This window comes from Psammomys obesus, unplaced genomic scaffold (assembly GCF_907164565.1).
Source record: "Psammomys obesus unplaced genomic scaffold, mPsaObe1.curated_primary_1811, whole genome shotgun sequence".
Classification (NCBI taxonomy): domain Eukaryota; kingdom Metazoa; phylum Chordata; class Mammalia; order Rodentia; family Muridae; genus Psammomys; species Psammomys obesus.
In genome coordinates this window covers 2,993,137-3,013,096 of record NW_026585691.1, presented here as the reverse complement: position 1 = coordinate 3,013,096, position 19,960 = coordinate 2,993,137, and the positions used below count along the sequence as shown (strand labels likewise).

The following is a 19,960-nucleotide window of genomic DNA, read 5'->3' as shown; positions in this document are numbered from 1 at the left end:
CAGTTACTGTGAAGGTGAAACGAGGGTTCAGGTCATTAGACTGTTGGCTGGCACTCAGGAAGCAGTATGTTATACTAAATACATTAAATGATGTAGAGAACCCAGGCTCTGTGCTGGGTGAATATTATGTGTATTCTGTGCCTGATGCCCATCTTTTGCAAAGTGGGCATAGTTGTCATTTTACGGACATGAGACAGATTCAGAGAGGATAAGAGAGCAGCTTAGGCTTTCAGTTAGTGCAGGGCCAGGGCCAAGCTAGGTTTGCTGCTTCGAAGCTTCTGCCACTCAAAATTATGTTTGCATAAAGAAGCTGTTAGATGTATAGAAAGAAATAAAGTTAAAACTTGTATATTCCCAAGTAGAAAGTATAAAGCATACAAAGAACAATATCTCAATAGCTGTTCTCAAGACTGGATTTTATGCACAGAAGAACCGTCTCCCAAACCAAGTAAAAAGTCCTTTAAAAAGAATTGGCAAAACAGCTCAGTGGACAGACACTTACCACCAAGCCTGGCAACCAGGACTGTAAGATGGAAGGAGAAAACTGATTGCCACATGCCCTCCGCCCACATACGTGAACCTAATAAATCCTGGGCTTCTAATTCTTCACAATGCAGCAATGCCTGAACTCTTCTTTTTTTAAGTTTGTCAAGACAGGGTTTCTCTGTGTAACCTTGGCTGTCCTGGAACTCTCTCTCTGTAGACCAGGCTGGCCTCAAACTCAAGGAGATCTGCACGATTCTGCCTCCTGAGTGCTGGGATTAAAGGGGTGCACCACCACCACCTAGCCTTCTTTCCTAATCTTTGAAATGAAATTCTGAGCTATGCAGATCCTGTTTCACTCTGAAACTGTTTTCGTCATGTTGGCATAAAGGTGTTCCCATGCTGTGGCTGGCCCCAGTGGAAAGATTTGTAGAAGGTCCAAAAGGGGAAAACAGCAGGACCAGACTGGTGTGTGTAGCTCTGCAGAGAAGCAGCAGATGTATAACTTGGTTCACATGGTTTTAAAGGCCAGCTGAGTCCCGGATCTGCAGTTTCACAGACACTACAGAGCCACTGGTTTATGACTCCAGTTCAGAAGAGCAAAAGTTTCTAATGAAGTCTACCACGGTTTCCTCTTGGTTTTTTCTTCTCTTATTTCCTTCCTTCCCTGCCTTCCTTTCTTTTTGAGACTCAGTCTCTCAGTGAACTCAGAGTTCACTGAGCTCAACTGGGACACACCTGCCTCTGCTGCCCCTGTACTGAGGTTGCAGAGGCATGCCACTGTGTCCAGCTTTTATGAGAGAGTAGGGAGCCAAACTCAGGTCCTTATGCTTTTGTGGCAGGGACTGAACTCCAAGCTATCACCCAAGCCCAGCCTTCCGCTTTTAACTCACATTAGACAAATAATCTGCTTTACTCAGTTTACCCACTAAAATGCTGTTATCTCATCCAGAGACACCTTCAGACATACCCCGAGTATGACAGTCAAAACTACCAGTTATTAAGTGCTGGGTGCTTCCCTGGTCATTTCCTGTGCATGGCACCATTCTGTGAGAGTTATTTATCACCCATGTCATTACACTGAGAAACCAGCGTTTTAAACATTTAGGTAAGTTGTGCTGAGTTGCTCACTTAGAAGTTAGTATCAAAGTTCTTTTTTCATTTGCTTTTTTTAGACAAGTTCTCATGCATCCCAGGCAGGCCTCAAACACGCTTTGTACTTCGTCTTCCAAGTACCAGGATTGCAGGCACAACCATGCCTGTTTGTGGGCTGCTAGAGATGAAGCCCAGTGCTGTGCTCATGACAGGCAACTATTCTACCAACCCAGCTCCATCCCAAGCCTGAGTTCGGTTTTAAGTCTGAGGTAAAGCAAACTTTTTTTCAGCAATGGTAAAAATCCAAATAGGAGCGTCTTGCACAACTTGCTTATGGCTGAGGATGACCTTCAACTTCTGATCCTCCTGCTGCCACTTCCTGGGTGCTGGGAGTACAGGTGTGCACCACTACCTGAACTACGTGGTGCTGAGGCTCAAACTCAGAACTTCACGAGGGCTAAGCTGGCACTGCACCTACTGAGCTAGACCCCCAAGTCTTCAGATGCACCTTTTTCAGAACAACCTTTCGGAATATACACCATTTAACTGCCTCACTCTTCAAAAGGCACAATCTCCTTTAAGCTGAACATTAAGAACACCAATTTTATTTAAACTTTTGTTATTCAAGTAGAAAAGGCTGCTCTTCACTGTCACACACAAAGGCGCGCGCACGACTTCTACCGTCTTCATAACCATTCTTTCTCCCACAGGGTCATCTTTCACAGTCATGGCAGCTGCTTGTAAATAAAGCTTTTAATAAATTACAATGTGTAATAGGTCCTTGTCTGTCTTCTTCCCAGCTACTTAACGCACTGTTGCATAGCAACAATCTTGGTTTTCTGCTTCATCTTCTTTGGAACTCTGAGAGTCTGAAATCTGCACTGGCTTGGGTGAGCGTGGGAATTCTTCTGGTACCACGAATGCAAATATCCATTGTAGAAATCAGTAGCTGTTAGTGCTTTCTTAAGCATTACTGATCGAACACCAATCCAGCTATCCTAAAGGGCAAAGCACAGACAGTGACTAGACAGAGGGGAAAAACTTGAAAACAAAATAAACTGTACTTTATAAAGTGTGTCAGGCATGGTGGCACAGCCTGTAATCCCAACACTGAGGAGGCAGGCCAGGCAGAGCTCTGAGTTCAAGCCCGGGCTACATAGTCAGACCCTGTCTTAAAAAAACAAAGCAAAAAACCTCCTGAAATGTTATAGAAACAATTGCTTTTACTAAGTGTCTAGCTGCAAAGAACATTGCAGAGAATTATATGAATGCTTTGTCTCTAAAAGTTCCCCACAAAGGCAGAACTGTCCTGACCTCTTCCAATACAGGGACTAGAATAAAAAGTTGTATCTGCAAGGTGCTTTAGTTTTCCAAGTAGGTCTACATATCTACCTGTAAACAGTTATCTAAACATAAAAATCAAGGCCTGAGAGTTGGCTCAACAGCTAAGAGCACGCACTGCTCTTATACAGGACCAAGTTTGATTCTCACTATCAGGCAGGTCACAACTGCCCGTAACTCCAGCTCTGAGGGGGAAGAGGGGTTTCCAACACTCAAGCCTCTCTGGGCACCTGCACTTACATGCACATATCTACACACAGACACAGACAGACAGACACACACACAATTTTTTTTTTTTTTAATCTAAAAGATAGGCAAATCCAGTGTCAGCACCAGACTAGAAAATGCAGGACTGTAGCTGGTGGGTGACTTTTTCAAGGTAACACAACTGGTCAGAGTCAAACTTCACGTTTCCCAGCTACAGCTGCTTCTCAGTGAGACTCAGACCAAGGGAGGTCACCTGGCGAGGGCAGCGTGAGCTGAGCAGTGGTCGAAGGCTCTGCTGTAGCCTTTGTTGGCAGATCAGTCTCTCATGCACTTTAAATCATGCTTTGTGAGTACGCAGACTCTAACATAACTACCAAAAGATAGAATATACCCAGTAAACTGAGGGAGGTATGTCTCAGAAATAAGCCATAGCTCTGTCAAACAGTGGCCCCAGTCTTTAGAAAGCCCACCACAGCAGCTGAGTGTGGCAGTGAATGCCTTTAATCCCAGCACTTGGGAGTCAGTCACATGGATCTCCTCTGAGTTTGAGGACAGCTGGGTCTACAGAGTGAGTTCTAGAACAGCCAGGACTGCACAGAGAAACCCTGTCATGAAAAACAAACAAACAACACCCCCCCCCCCCAAAAAAAACCCATTATGTAGCCCAGGATGTCCTGAAAATTATGATGTTGCTCAGGCAATCTTCCTGCTTCAGCTTCCAACGTGCTAGCAACACCAGGCTCTCAGTCACTTTAAACTTTTAAAAGAAGTATTACAATTACTGTGTATGTGTGTGACACACACACACACATGTGGAGGATATGTGGGAGTCAGAGGTCAGCTCTGGAGTTAGTTCTCTCTGTTTACGTCTGTGTGAATTCTGAAGATAGAATTTACGTCATCCTGCTGAGCCATCCTGATAGCCTTCTCCAGTCATTTCATAGTATTTAAAAAAATAAAAAATTGAGTAGGAGATGGCCCAGAGGATAAAGCATTTGCCATGTAAACATCAGGACCCAACATCACAGCTGCAGAGACTGGGAGGCAGAGACAGGAGAATCAAGGCAAGCCCATGTGCTGTGGCATGCATGTACCTTCATTCACACACCCTACACACATACGCAAATGTTTTTAAAGACTCCATCTGGGCATCTGAGACGTTCAGTAAGGAGAGGTGCTTGCTGCCACGCCTGATAACATAGAGCTATCCTCGGGATGCGTATGGTGCAAAAAAAGAGCCAACACCTCAAAGTTGTCCTCTGACCTCCCCTGAGCACATCTGCAGGGTATTTTCTTGGTTGTTAATTGACATAGGAGGGCCCACCCCACTGTGGGCAGTGCACCCCAGTCAGACAGGCCTGGGCTGTATAAAAAAGGTAGCTAAGAGGCTGCAAAGAGAGTTCATTTATTAAGAGCACTTGTTGCTCTTGTAGAAGATTGGGGCTCAGTTCCTAGCACCCACATCTGTAACTCTAGTTGCAGGGGACTCAACATCTTTTTCTGACCTCTCTGGGTTTTAGGCATGTAGTCAAAAAGACTCATACATATAAAATAAAAAGAAAGGAGGGAAGGAAGGAGGGAAGAAGGGAATGGAAACAAGCAGCATTCCTCTATGGCCTCTGCTTCAGCTCCTGCCTCGAGCTCCTGTTCCGACTTCCCACAGTGATGGGCTGACCCGGATATGAGATGAAATAAATCCTTTCCTCCACAAGCTGCGTTTTGGTCATGGTGCTTATTTACAGCAACAGAACACAGCCAGGACAATGCCCTCACTCACTGCTGTTGAGGACTCATGCTATACAGTCACACAAGCAGATGCCCTGAAGACTGACACCAGATACAAGAGCTTATTACGTTAATTACTAAAAGTAACTCTTTCAGAAATTCATTGTTATGGTGTAGCAATAAAACTTCACACTTTCAAAAGTTATACTGGAGAGCCAACTGTTTCTTAAGAAAATGAAATTGTCTAGTAGCCTAATCTGAGATGCCATCGATTAAGTAAAATCTTACTGAAAATGCTGTCTTATCAGTGTTCTTTGCTGTGAGGGGACACCATGACCAGGCAACTCTTAGAGAAGAAGGCTTTTACTTACAGTGCAGACAGCTGGTCTACTAGCATCACGGTGGGAAGCATGGCAACATGCTCGGGGCTGGAGAAGCTTTACATTCTGATTCACAAACGGGGGTGGGCCGAGGGGTTGGTGCAGGCAGACACTGGGCTCGGCAGGGGCTTTCGAAACCTCAAAGCCAATCTCCCATGACACACTTCCTTCAATAGGGCCTCGAGTCCTAATCCTTCTAATCCTTTCAAAGAATTCTACTTCCTGGTGACTAAGATTTCAAACACATGACCCCACAGAAGCTATTCTTGTGCAAAACACCACAAATGTAAGTGACAAGCCTGGTATGGTGCTACACACCTGAAATTCCAACGCTTAGCAGGCTGAGGCAGAAGGATCAATTTTAGGACAACCTTAGCTACACAGTTTACGGCCTAGCTGGCCTAGGCTACTTAAGTGAGACTTCATCTCAAAAGAAAAGGAAAAAGAAATACATTTTACAAAATACAAATTCAGCAAAAATAATCACAGTAACTTGAAGCTCAAGTCAACCTACCTTGCAGCGAACCAGCAGCATTTGCGATTGTTTGTGGAATACCACTGACCCTGGAGTCACAGTCTGTCCTGTTAATTTGGGGTCTAAGAAGGGGGAAACGACACAAGAGAAATAATCATGAATATCACGGCACTTCTTAAAAATCAAAGATATTTTGGTGTGGGATGTAAATGATACAGTACTTGCCCAGGAAGGGCAAGATCCTGCACTCCATCTCTAGCACTCAAAAACTAAAACTTTAAAAAGAACAAAAAAGAATCTTCAGAGGCAGAACTAATGAGGGAAGAGACACACATACTGAGGTCCCAACTCTGCAACCCAACCTCCTGGAGCCATGTGCTCTGGATACGTCACAGACCCAAAGGAAGTGCTCCACACACAGGAGCCCCAGTCCCAGCTCCATCTCCCAGGGATCACCTGCTAAGCTTGATCTGCCAGCTCAGTATGTTCTGAAAGACTAACTGCCCAGTAGGGGAGCACCTCACAGCCCACTTAAGACCGCCTCTGGTCCTTCCATTCCCCACAAGTGGGTCCTGACTCCTGGACCTCCCACTGCCCCTGTAGCTCACATTCCTGCTCGTCACATCCAGAGAATGCTAAGGGACCTCAGAAGGAACCGTATGTGAAATGCTGTGCTCTCGCTGCACTGCCCAGACATTTTCATTATTATATTCACCAACATGAAATTAGCTAAGCCATTCCATAGCTCCCCAACCTTAGCACAAGAAGCCACAGATTTAAAGGAGGACAAGCGACACTGCCCACCAGTTTCCTGGGTTTGTAACGCTTGCACGAGAAAGTACGTGTGAATGGACACTGCAGAAGGTAAGGAGAGCAACTGTGAGGTGTTATCATCTGCACTGAAAAGTAACAATTAGAAATATGGGGCGGGGGCTGGAGAGATGGCTCAGAAGTCAAGAGCACTGGTTGCTCTTCCAGAGGTCCTGAGTTCAATTCCCAGCAACCACATGGTGGCTCACAACTATCTGGTGTCCTCTTCTGGCATGCAGGTTATGTGCAGACAGAACATTGCATACATAATAAATAAATCTTTAAGAAAAAGAAATATGGGGCAGTCTGACACATTTTCAAACGAACTATAGTGAAAACAACTTGTTGGCTATTTAAAAGTTAGTACCTGCAAGGATGGCGCTGTTAACTTCTACAAGATCCAGAAGCTTAATGGTGCTCTCCATCCAGCGTGTCTGCAGTGGAACCTGCAGTTGGGATGGAAGGGTTCATGAAGGAATGCATACGATGCCCAAAGCCTTTTGGACACTGCTATATACTAATCCACTCTGACATTTCTTCCATGTCTGGAGAAACTGGGCACTCACTCACTAAGTCTGCTGAAACACAGCCTGAATATGTCTGTATGTCTTTGCAGGATGTGTAAGATCTTAAGTTTTATGTAAGAGCCAACTAGTAGCCTTAATATTCCCAATTTATGCTCAGTATAAAGCAAGAATTAAAGCATTTGCGTTAAAATTTAGAAAGTGATGGTAGTTTGTATTTTCACAAGACACAACTACTGTTAACAGTTTGCTGTGTATGTCCTGTATTATTCCCCTCACACCACACACCAGATATTATTAGGATAAAAAGCGAGAGCTTGGCTTCAGTCATATGCATCTCCTTTACCTGTGCCTGTGCACAGCGTCCTAGCCTATGAATTAGTCATAGTTTACACAATAATGCCTTTATAAAAGAGATTTTACTTATTTCCAGTTGCTTGCTGCTATAAACTGTGGCAGTAAACAGCTTTGTGGGGCTGGCTGGCTCCTTAGGTGAATCCTGTGTGAAGGCTGCATGGAAGGAGAGAACTCATTTCTGAAAGTTATCCTCTGACCAGCACATGCCATGGCATACAAACGTGCACACACAATAAATAAATGTGATAAAAACAGAAAGCTTCGTAGACACACCTTTAAAAACTTTTAATCCTAGTACCGTGTGGTAGAGGCAGGTGGATCACTGTGAGTTTGCAGTTAGCCTAGTCTACATAGAGAGTTATAGGCAAGCCAGGACTACCATCTCAAATACACACACACACACACACACACACACACACACACACACACTGAGATGTAGGACTGATGGCAGAAAATGTGCTTGGTATGTGCAAAGCCATGGGTTCCATCCTTATTCTTGAAGGGAAGAAAATCCAATCACAAAGAGATTCCTCCCAAGTCTACCATTTAAGCAGGTATGGGGGTTCACACATAAATCCCCGCACTCGGGAGGATGAGGCAAAAAGAGCTCCATGAGTTCAAGTCCACCCTGGCAACAGAATAAGATACTGCCTTAAACAACAACAAAACCAAACACTGTCTATCTCTCATCAATTTATGAGAATTGTGTAAGTATTTAGGAAACTAGTCACTGAATTCTTGTATGTGTTACAGACCTTTCTTCCAGTTGGTCAACTCTGAGTCTCATGACTAGTCACTTCTCCAAGAATAAGTTTTTAATTTTATTCAACAGTTCATTCTCACATGACTTCAATAGCTCATAACCATGTTTTAAAAGAAAAGCCTCCTTATATTTTAAGATAATATGATTATAAAATTATCCCACTATGCTGTTTTCTGGCCCATGGATCTCATTTTTTTGTGTGTGTAAATACTTAATCCATGTTTGGTTTTCTTAAAATAAAAAACACACATGAATTTTACCCTATTAACAAATTTCAGATATGTAATACCCTTAACGTATACTAACCATATACATATATATGTTTTATTTATTGTTGTTGCTTGTTTGTTTGAGACAGAGTCACTCTATGAAGGCCTGGTTATTCTGGAACTCATTTTGTAGTTCAGCTGGCCTTGAGCTCAGAGATCTGCCTGCTTCTACCTCCTCAGTAGAGGAACTAGAGCATGTGCCACCACACCAAGCTTGAGCAGTGTGATTTTAAAAATGTAGAATCGGGGCTGGGAGATGGCTCAGTAGTTAAGAGCACAGGCTGCTCTTCCAGAGAACCTGGGTTTGATTCCAGCACCTACACGGCAGCTCACAACAACTGTCTGTAACTCCAGTTGCAGGGGATTCAATGCCCTCTTCTGGCCTCAGGAGCACTAGAGACATATACGGTGCAAAGACATACATGCAGGCAAAATACCCATGAGCATAAAATATGAGCAACCACATGGTGGCTCACAACCATCTATAATGAGATCCGGTGCCCTCTTCTGACAGGCAGGCACACATGCAGGCAGAACAATGTATACATAATAAAGCTTTAAAAAAAAAAAAAAAAAGAGAGAGAGAGCTTACTATGTAATCATGCGGATGGACAGTCATACCCCATCACCCACATAACAAGCCTGAAATCTAGGAGACAGATGTAACCATAGCTCTGAAGTATAGACGGCCTCTCCTGGCCTCTGTGCATGAATGCGTATGTGTACTGCACACACACACATGCTCATATACTCAGACACACAAGTACACACTAAATAATGAAATAAATCTTAAAAAGAAGGAGAGAAGGAGGGGGAGCAGTTGCCCCAGTAGTACTATTTACTGGACAATCCACTTCCTCCTAATGTGAATTTCCATCTTTGCTACTTTAACACATTTTCAATATAAACAAACACAACAAAAGCTGATTGAAAGTGTAATAAAAACCAACATACCAGAAAGAATTCCTCTTAGTTTCTCTGAGCTCATTATTTTCAGACTGTACTTTGATACTGAATTTTTAAGACATTACATGTATGTGTGGAAACAAGGGGATCATGAGTCCAAAGGCAGTCTGGGTTATAGTGAGACTGTCTCAAAAAGACAAAGAATCCAGGGATTGGCTCCTATCTATCACCCCAGCACTTAGAATGCCTGGATGTGAGTATTGGGTTTCTGACCTAGGACAGCAGCTGAGGTGCCTGTTTAACACATCACAACAGACCTGGTCTCCAGGTTCCCAGCATGCCTCAGTCCCTATCTGTTACAGGCAATGGCTGGCACAGCCTGCCCTCTACCTTGAACTTTAGCCCAGGTGCTGGGCTTCTCCTCCTCTAGACATTTTGCTTGCACTCTCTGTTTGTCTGTCTGCATTTGTCTCTCCCTGTGTGCATACACTCTCTCTTTCTTACTCTGCCAAACCTCCCTATCTGGATGGTGATTTCTCTGGCCTTGGAAACAGTGAACTTGCCAAGGCCTGCCCCAATAAACCTGCTTTTTCACTTTTAGTTGGGTTTGAATTGGTTTATTTCACCTGCAGAGAAAACCTATTAGTGAAGACAATGTGAGCTACACATTCCAAGCCAGCCTGCATCACAGACTGAGACCTGATCTCCAAATGAACAAATCAGGCTGGACATGACTCAGTGGCTAAGAGCAAGTGCTGCTCCCACAATCACCTGTAACTCCAGCTCTAGAGGGTTCACACACACACACACACACACACACACACCTAAAAATAAATTTTTTTTTATAAAACACAACTGTAAAATATTGACCAGAGGTAGAAAGATATACCAGGTGGAGTTAGAAGACTTAGACTTTGCTTAGTGACTGGTCATACCTAAGTTACTTATCTGTTTTTATTTTCCTTGTCTATGACAGGAGATAATCAAATCTGGTTAGGAGATACTGCAGACTTTATATTTGAAAGCACTTTCTGAACTCCAAGGCCACTATCAAAACTTAAAATTTAAAGTTTAAGAACATTTCCTAGGTTTAGTTTATAAGGTTCGTTTCTAAATTAATATACCCAAAAGGAAACAACATAGCAAAAACACAACCCAACTTTTCAACTCACTATGTCCCTAATGGCGAGGTGGAGTCTGAGAACTTGCTCTGAGGTTTGCTCTTCCCACTTGACACAGCTGGTACTGGCAGAAACCTTAGGGGCTGCAAGAGGAGACAAGGGTGAGAAGGCTCAACTTTCCATGTGTCCAAAACTTGCTACAATTCAAAGTAAAAATACGTAAACCTAGTATTAAAACATGAGGAAGCTACTTTACAACTTAAGAGTAAAAAAAATCCTTTTAACTAACTATGACTCAAACTCCAGAGGGCAGGCAAGATGGCTCAGCAAGTATAGGCACTTTCCTCCAAGTCTGACAACCAGAGTTCAGTCCCTGGAATTTCCACGACAAGAGAACCAGCTCCTGAAAACCATTCTCTGGCCATACAGAGCCACGGCTTACACATTCGCCTCTGCATAAACAAAGAAAACAGTTTATCAGCCCAGCAATGAAAACATGATGTGAGACGGTACAAAAACACGCTCTTCAGCTGTGGTGGCCAGCTTTGAGCCCAGCATTCCGGGGGCAGAGGCAAGCTGGTCTACAGGATAGCCAAGTGAGTCCCAGGACAGCCAAAAGGTGCACAGTGAGACCCCATCTCCAAAAAATAAAAATAAACAAATAAATAAAGCACTTTTCAAAAGATAAAACAGACGACTTAAGTTAAAGTTTAAAAATGTCAGACTAAAAGAACATGTAGCTCATATTACGAAGGCTGAACTTTGGTATTATTTAAAATATTCCTAATAAGTAAAAAGGAAAAAAACAAGATCCTGATAGAGAAAAATGGACCAACAGTAAAATACCTCCCAGAGAAAGGGACTAGCATAGAAATACCCCTTAAACACATAAAAATATTGCCAATGCCACTCACAGGAATAATCCACATTAAAACTACTCCAGAATTGATCCCCTCCCCTTTTTTTTTTTTTGCAAAAGGGTTTTACTATATAACCCACGTTGGCCTTGAACTGGAGATCTGTCTGCCTTGCATCCTTACTCAGCTGGGATTACAGGGATGAACCACATGCTCAACTCCGTCCCACCCACTGGATTTGGAAGCAGCATATGCATAAAGTGGTTCAAGACCAGAACAACTCACACCCCCTCAACAGGGGACCTGTGAATAAAGAGGACAGCTCCACACAACCAAGAATTCCGCTCACAAGACAAAAACAAAGGGCAGGGTCTGCAGAGCCAGCTCAGGGTTTTAGAGTACTTATTCTTTGGTTCCCAGCACTCACGTGGTGGCTCGCAACTGTTTGCAATCCCCGTTCCAGGACTCCGTCTTCTGAGCCCGTCCACACATGGTATGCATACACACATGCGGCAAAAACACTCGCACACATAAAATAAATAAACCTCTTTTTAAAAAAGGAGAAAAATCTAACTAAAGAAGTGGTATCAAAGATGTACTGATAAGTGCAAAAATCAACAAAAAGCATAAATAAACAACATAAAGAAAGATAGGAAATACTTCTTAAATTAAAAGAACAGAAAAGGCCAAGTGTGGTGCCAAACACCTGTAATTCCTCACCTTGGGGTTGAAGGCAGGATGATCAGGAGTCCAAGGTCATCCCCAACTACATAGCAAGTTTAAAGTCAGCCTGGGCGACATGAGACCATGTCTCAAAAAGACAACATTTGAAAAACACAAAGCAAACAGAAAGAAGAGAAGCAGTAACTGGGTCCCAGAGCAATCTTTTTCTAACGGAGAAGCATTTGTTATGATGTGGTGGAATCCAGCACCACTAAAGCGTTCTACCAACAGCGACACCTCCAGCTCTTTGCATGTTTAATTTTTTTTCCCAAAAAACATTTTTAGGTATGCTAACATATGCCTAGAATTCACGTACTTGAAAAGCTGGGGCAGGATTGCTGTGATTTCTAGGCTATCCTGGTCTATTTAACAAGACCCTGTCTCAAAACAAAAACAAAAAAGAAACTCAAAACACACCAAAATATTTTACATTTTGGGGTAACTAATTAGGATTATACTAGCAAAAACCTAAGACTCAAGTATTCCTGCAAATGTGTTCCTTGGATCCTAGCTTGTTTTTTTGTTTGTTTGTTTTAATGGATATAAAAGGATATTTAGAAAAACCTGTATTGGCTGGATATTGAATACTATCAGGACATGTTCAGTGCCTTTGTTTTTATTGTTGTTTTTTGTTTTAGGATTAAAAAACTGTTACTTTTCATTTTATGTGGGTTTTTGTTGTTGTTTGGTCTTATTTTTGCCTGCATGAGTGTCTCTATGTGTGTAACATTCATGCATGCTTACACAGGACAGAAGAGGGGGTTGGGTCTCCTGGGACTAGAGCTACAGCTGGCTGTGAGCCACCATGTTGGTGCTGGGTGTCTGTCTAATCTAGGTCTTCTATAATAGCAGCCAGTGTTCTTAACTCCTGAGCTATCTCGACAAAGAGGGCATGCTAACGAAATTGGACGTGAACTTCATCATTTATACTTGCAGATGAGCAATAAGAATTTAAAATATATACACTACATATATACACAGAAAGATTTGGGGGCAAATGGAGGTGATAAATACTTCTCAAAATAAAAAAGCTGGGGGAAATGTTGAGGCTGAAGCGACCAACCATTATCTGGGCAAGCACACAGGCAGTGATAAGGTCAGAGCATTCAGCCGCCACCAAGGCAAACAAAACCTTCACAAGTGAGAGCCTGCCGCCTTCACTCACCGTATGTCACTCCCTCCGCTGGCTGCGGCCTTCCATTGCTCAGACTTTCGGGTAAGTTTTTCAAAACTGAGATAAGCTACAAATACAAAAAAGGAGAGCACACAGAGTATACTCAAGAGAACAAGTCAGAAGCGGCACAGATGAGTGCCATGGAGTAACCTGTCCCAGCCAGAGTGGCGGCAAGCTGGCTTCGCCTGTAAGGGCGGCTGTGCCAAGCTGCTCTGTGGAGCACGGGTACTGAACGGCCTCCCAACAGTGTTGAGCTGTCCCTGGGTGCACAGCTTGTACTATCAGCCCACGCGGAGCTACCGACACTCTCACCTTACACAAGGCAGTGGGGCCTCGAGGAGCAAGTGCCAATCCCACCCTCTAATTACTAATGCTGTCATTTTGGAAAAGTTCTTTGGCTTGTCTGTAGCCCTCAACGTTGTGTCTGTGAAATGAGTGGCAGCAACAATTACCTCAGAGGTTGTTGGGAGGATGCAAAAGAAATTCACAGAGCTCTAAAACAGTCTCAATAAACAGCTCCACAGAAAGTCACTTCCAAGGGAATGTCCAGACTAGGAAGGGCTGACCATACAGCTGGGAAATGAGCAGGTTCCTAGTGGCCGCTCACTGAGAGCAGAAGACAAGGGATGTAGAGAGAGTGGGGAGAGGGCATCTGAGAAGAATAAACTACACACTCACTATGAAACGGAGAGGGCCACTGAAGAGCGCCCGTTTCATTTGAAAACTTCTATCAAGGACCCACTCTGCAGTCCTCAATGGCTACAAATACAGGCCTAATTTGTAGGAAGCCAGGGACAGGAGCCACTCTGCTTGGCTGTTAAGACAGAATCTCATTAGCCCAGGCTGACCTGGAGCTCAGGATTCTTTTGCCTCAGCTCATGAGTATTGAGATTACAGGTAAATATGACCATGTTTGCTCCCAATCTGTCTTGATCTCTCACTCATGTTATTAGATTTTTTTTTTCAAATTATTACTTATAGTGTGTATATGAACCCATGAGGAGGTCAGAGAACTTGCAGGACTCAGTTATCTTCCTCCAACACTTGGGTTCTGGGGATTGAACTTAGGCTACCAGGCTTGGTGGCAAGCACCTGCTCCGCCATCTCACTGCTGCCACCGCAAACCCCACCCTCACTGATAAAGCTTAAAAGTTACAAATCCTAAGATTTGTATTGTATTGCTTAAGAAGCCCCCTAAATAAAAGGGGGAGGGGGACAAGACAACGATGACGACACACACACTGTACCATGTTGGCACCGAGTTTTGACAACACTGCTTCCAGTTCCTTTGATGTGCTCTTGGGAGGTACAGGGATGGTTTCCTGCTTGAGAATTGGGCCTATGTCAAATCTAGCAAGAAACAAAACAAAACAAAACAAAAACAGAGCAGCCAACATTATTATTTGCTAAGACAAATATGTTTGTTTACATATCACAAAGACAGTTTTTGCAGGCTATTAATCTGTCAGCCATCGCAGTTTGAGGTCACTCTGGATTATGTGAAACACTGCTCAAAGGTAAGAAAGAGTTAGTGTGGTTGTATACGCCTTTAAGCCTAGCATTTGGAAAGAAGATGCAGGTGGATCTCTCTGAGTTTGAGGTCAGCCTAGTCTACACAGCGAGTTCTAGGTCAGGCAGGAACACACAATGACTCTATTTCAAAAAATGTGAAATAAACCAACACATAAAAACAAAAAGCCAAGCTCAAAATCCATTTTTCATTTATATTTTTTTATAGAAATCCAGGTGTTAATAATTCCAATGACCAATTTACAAGGATTTTAAAGAGATTGTATGAATCTCAGAAGACATATGGCTTATATTAGAAACTAGAAATACTTAGAGCAACTACAAAAGCAAAGGACAACACTGGGGAGTTATCCAAGTCAGCAAACCCCAGCCATTCCCCGGACTGCCGAGACCCCGGACAGACAGACATCACAGTTTATTTAAGTTAACAAGCTCTACCTTTTGGGTCTGATTTGCATAATTGTGACACCAGTGACTGTGTCTCCGTGAAGCACCGTGTGGATTATCGGGGCGGGACCACGCCACCTCGGGAGGCAACTGGGATGCACGTTCAATATGCCACTGAGGTAGAAAAGGCAGAAAGTGTGGAGGCCAGTTACTACTACCTTCAACATTGAACTTTGTGAGAGTCTCTAGTGGCATGACTAACTGTAACACTTGGAAAGGCAAGGCAGGAGAACCGCTCTGAGTGTCAAACAGTCAGCACTCCCCACACCCGACACCTTGTAACATCTAAATATGCACACGACCTTGAGGTCTGTATCACCTAAGACATAGTCAGAGGTTAAGTTCACTCTCTTACCATAAGCAACCAATGAAGCTTAATTAAAAACAGAGCAAGTAGATGGCTGAAGGGCTAAGAGCACCTGTTAAAGAGGACCAAGGTTCGGGTTCCCAGCACCCCACACAGTGGATCACAAACACCCACAACTCCCGGTCCAGGGACTCTGACACCCTCTTCTGTCCTCCCTGGATACCAGACACATACATGCTGCATACATATATTATGCAAGGAAAACATTCATACACATACAACAAATATAGCTACACTTTTTTTTGGGACAGGGTTTCTCTGTGTAGCCCTAGCTGTCCTGGACTCGCTTTGTAGACCAGACTGGTCTTGAACTCACAGCAATCTGCCTGCCTCTGCCTCCCTGAGTGCTGGGAGCACAGGTGTGCACCACCATGCCTGACTTACATTAAATTAAACAAACAAACAAACAAACAAACAGGGATACATTATAAGATCCGTGTCACCGGGTGATATCTCTAGTCAACATTCGGTTGAGGGTGTAATTTACACAAGTTCAGACAACTATCCCATCACGAGGCAATACAATCTCACGGAGCACTACCAGATATACCATCTACTGTTGATTGAAATGCCATCAAAAACATGAAGAGCTTTTCAGATAAAGGGCATAGCACAGAGATTATATTTTATTTTTTTCTTCTCAGCTGCTGCTTCCTGAGTGCTGACATTAAAGAAACATACGGATGCTTGGTATTTTTTATTTTGTTTTGTGTTTTTTCAAGACAGGGTTAGGGTTTACCTGCGTAGCTCTGGCTGTCCTGGAATTCACTCTGGCTGGCCTTGAACTTAAGAACTATGCCTGCCTCTGCCTCCCAAGTGCAAAGGCTCAATGGAGGTGATAATGGGCTGGCTCAGGGCTTTGACTTTTACTCCAGATGAGATGGAAAGCTAACAGAGGATTCTCAGCATAGTGACATGGTCGGACACATCCTTTATGGGGTCACTGTGGCTACTGGGTTGGCAAAGGGCCAACTGACAGGGCCAAAGACAGAAGCAGAGACCAGCCGGGATGCAACTGCAGTAATACAGGCCAGAATGCAAACAGCAAAGGTAACGGGATCCATTACAATCTTCTAGTTTTCAAAGGCAGCGTCATCAGGATTTCATAATGGACTGGATGTGGGATACAAGATAACTGAAGAATAACTCTAGTGTTTGGGGCCCAAACATCTGGAATGCTGGGGTTGATATCTCTGAGATAAAGACCGCAGAGATGTTGAGTCTCTTCAGTGAGGGAAGCCTATGAGACATGGAAACAGAGCTGTGGACAGGGTGGGACTGGCCTGGGGTTATTAGCATACACATGAGATTTAAAGGAGGGCAGATGAAGGCCAAGGAGTAATAAAGTGTTTAACACATCTGACAGTTTGTGCCCAAAATAAATCTTATTTTAAAAGAAGACAGTAAGGAAAACCTCGTTTAACCTGGGTCTGGTGGCACACACCTTTAATCTCAGCACTTAGGGGGCAGATGCAGGCAGATCTCTGAAAGTTTGAGGCCAGCCTGGTCTATACGGTGAGTTCCAGGACAGCCAGAGCTACATACAGTGTCTGGAAAAAAAATTAATTAAAATTAAAAAAAAAAAAAGCCACCATTTAAGTTATGGCATTTTTAGATAGTAGACCCATTATAAAAGACATGATCTCTACACTGTATTTCCTTATGCATAAAACTTACTAGGGAAATTTAAGAATAAGATCCTCACTCAAAAGTCGGCCAAAGGAAGCCACTACTCCGACGTCATACTCTCCGGCTCCCACCTCCGGCCACTCATACACCGGCAGCTGGGACTGCATTGCATACTGCTTCACAGGTAGGCCTCTGGGATACGGCGAAGGGATGGTGACGACCTCCAGTTTTTCAATTAACTTCTCCTCTTTGTTGTCTCTGAATTAGATTGGAGAAAAATTCAACAGTTAGGGCGACAGCTCAAAGTTAAACTACTTCACGAAGAGCAAAGCTATTTCTATGACTAAAACCATGGCACATTCACTGTTAAAATATTTATTTATTATCATTATATTTGTGTACGTGTCACATATGTGCGTAAGTGTGGCCATGGGCTACGGCGTGTGTGGGAAGTGAGATGGCAACTTTGAGGAGTCAGTTCTGTTATAGCAGCCACAATGTGCAGTTCACAATTGCTTGTAACTCCAGCTCCAGGGAATCTGACACCCTCTTCCGGCCTCCACAGGCACCAGCATGCACAGGCTCACGGAGACACACGAATACAAATACATTTTTTAAATAAATCTTATTTAAAAAGAAAAAAATAAGCATTTATAGAGAGACAGGGATGGAGGTGACAGAATCAGGGGAAGGGAGATGCCAAGAAACAAGGGAACGATAAAAACAAACAAACCAAATAACCTTAAACTAAGAGGGAAGTGGGGCAGAGGACAGGTCAGACTTTCAGGAAACGCTAAATGGCAAATAACTTTCTCCCCAGGAGACAAGGTTCGTCAAATACGACAGGCGGACGGCACCGCTCTAACTTAGGAATGTATTCCTTTGAAAACGGTCTGTCAGCGGCTGTCCGGCCCGGAAAGGTCGGGCGCGCGGAAGCAGGGAGCGGGAGGCCACCCTGGGCGGCCGGGGAGCCGCGGCAACCCGGGACCTGGGCAGTCGCGGCCCGTTCGAGCTAACCGGCTCCGCGCAGGCCCTGCGCGCTGGCGAGGCCTCCCCGAGTCGGGGTCCCCAGGCGGCCTGGTGCCGCGGGGGCTCCCGGGGCTTCGCGGACCGGGACCCCGCCCCGGCCCGGTACCTGGCGGCGTGCAGCGCCCGCAGCGCCTCCTGGGCGAAGTGGTCGGTGCCGAAGAACAGCACTCGCCAGGGCGGCTTCTCGCGGACCCGGGGGCCCCGGCCGTCCTTCCCGCCGGAGGACCCGCCGGGCCCGGCCGGCCACCGACACGAGCAGCGTGGCCGCCGCCCCGCCAGCCGCGGACCCCAGCAGCGCCGCACCAGGAGCATCACCGCCGCCGCGCGGGCCCACCATGAGCCTGCGTGCGTAGGGGCGGAGCTTGCGGCCGAAGGGTCCGGCTCACGCAGGGGACGGGGCGGGGCCTGCCGCCTTGGAGGCGTGGCCCAACTGAGGACTGAAGGAGTTTGAAGATTCTAGGGAGCTTTGATGAGTGTTATTTAGCCAAGTCCCTCAAAGAACGCTGCACACACACACACAATCAAGAAACTCATACTCATAAAATAAACCTTTAAGAGAAATTCTTTTAAAAACTTTACATTTTTTTTGCTTTTTAAATTTTTATTAATTACAGTTTAATCACTTTGTATTCCCCCTGTACCTCCCTCCCTTCTCCCCTCCCTTTTTCCCACCCTCCCTTTTTCCCACCCGTGTCCCTCTCCCAGTCCACTGATAAGGGAGGTCCTCTTCCCCTTCCCTCTGATCCTAGTCCAACAGGTCTCATCAGGAGTGGCTGCATTGTCTTCCTCTGTGGCCTGGTAAGGCTGCCCCCCCTCAGGGGGAGGTGATCAAAGCGCCAGCCACTGAGTTCATGTCAGAGACAGTCCCTGTCCCCATTACCTTGAAGGCCACTTGGATAATGAATTGCCATAGGCTACTTCTGTGCAGCGGTTCCAGGCCATCTCCATGAGTGGTCCTTGGCTGGAGTATCGGTTTCAGAAGCCTGTGCCAGACTTTTTGGATCTGTTGCTGTCCTTGTGGAGCTCCTGTCCTCTCCAGGTCTTTCTATCTCCCCCTTCTTTCATAAGATTCCCTGCACTCAGCCCAAAGTTTGGCTATGAGTCTCAACATATGCCTCGATACCCTGCCGGGTAGAGTCTTTCAGAGGTCCTCTGTGGTAGGTTCCTGTCCTGTTCCCTTCCTCTGATGTCCATCCTCTTTGCCTTTCTGATTGGGGATTGAACATCTTAGCCAGAGTCCTCCTTCCTGATTAGCTTCCTTAGGTGTACAGATTTTAGTATGTTTATCCTATATTATATGTCTAGTATCCACTTATGAATGAGTATATACCCTGTGTGTCTTTCTGCTTCTGGGATACCTCACTCAGAATGATCTTTTCCAGTTCCCACAAATTACCTGCAAATTTCATGATTTCCTTGTTTTTTATTGCTGAGTAATATTTCATTGTATAGATGTACCATAATTTCTATATCCATTCCTCAACTGAGGGGCATCTGGGTTGTTTCCAGATTCTGGCTATTACGAATAAAGCTGCTACTAACATGGTTGAGCAGATGTCCTTGTTGTATACTTGAGAGTCTTTTGGATATATGCCTAGCAGTGATATAGCTAGATCTTGAGGTAGCACTATTCCTAATTGTCTGAGAAAGTGCCAGATTAATTTCCAAAGTGGTTGTATAAGTTGACATTCCCACCAGCAGTGGAGGAGGGTTCCACTTTCTCCATATCCTCTCCGGCATGTGTTGTC

General features: G+C 44.6%; 1 protein-coding gene across 1 annotated transcript; it reads right to left on the bottom strand.

Annotated features, from left to right (window-relative positions):
• Positions 1-2,304: 2,304 nt before the first annotated feature.
• Mtfmt (mitochondrial methionyl-tRNA formyltransferase) lies at positions 2,305-18,551 on the bottom strand. The gene is made up of 9 exons (XM_055597561.1): positions 18,319-18,551; positions 17,232-17,441; positions 15,179-15,301; positions 14,458-14,560; positions 13,202-13,277; positions 10,508-10,599; positions 6,884-6,962; positions 5,746-5,828; positions 2,305-2,576 (listed from the first exon to the last, which is right to left on the bottom strand). The coding sequence occupies exons 1-9, from the start codon at positions 18,522-18,524 to the stop codon at positions 2,379-2,381; spliced, it is 1,170 nt and encodes a 389-aa protein (XP_055453536.1). The 5' UTR covers positions 18,525-18,551; the 3' UTR covers positions 2,305-2,378.
• Positions 18,552-19,960: the final 1,409 nt, after the last annotated feature.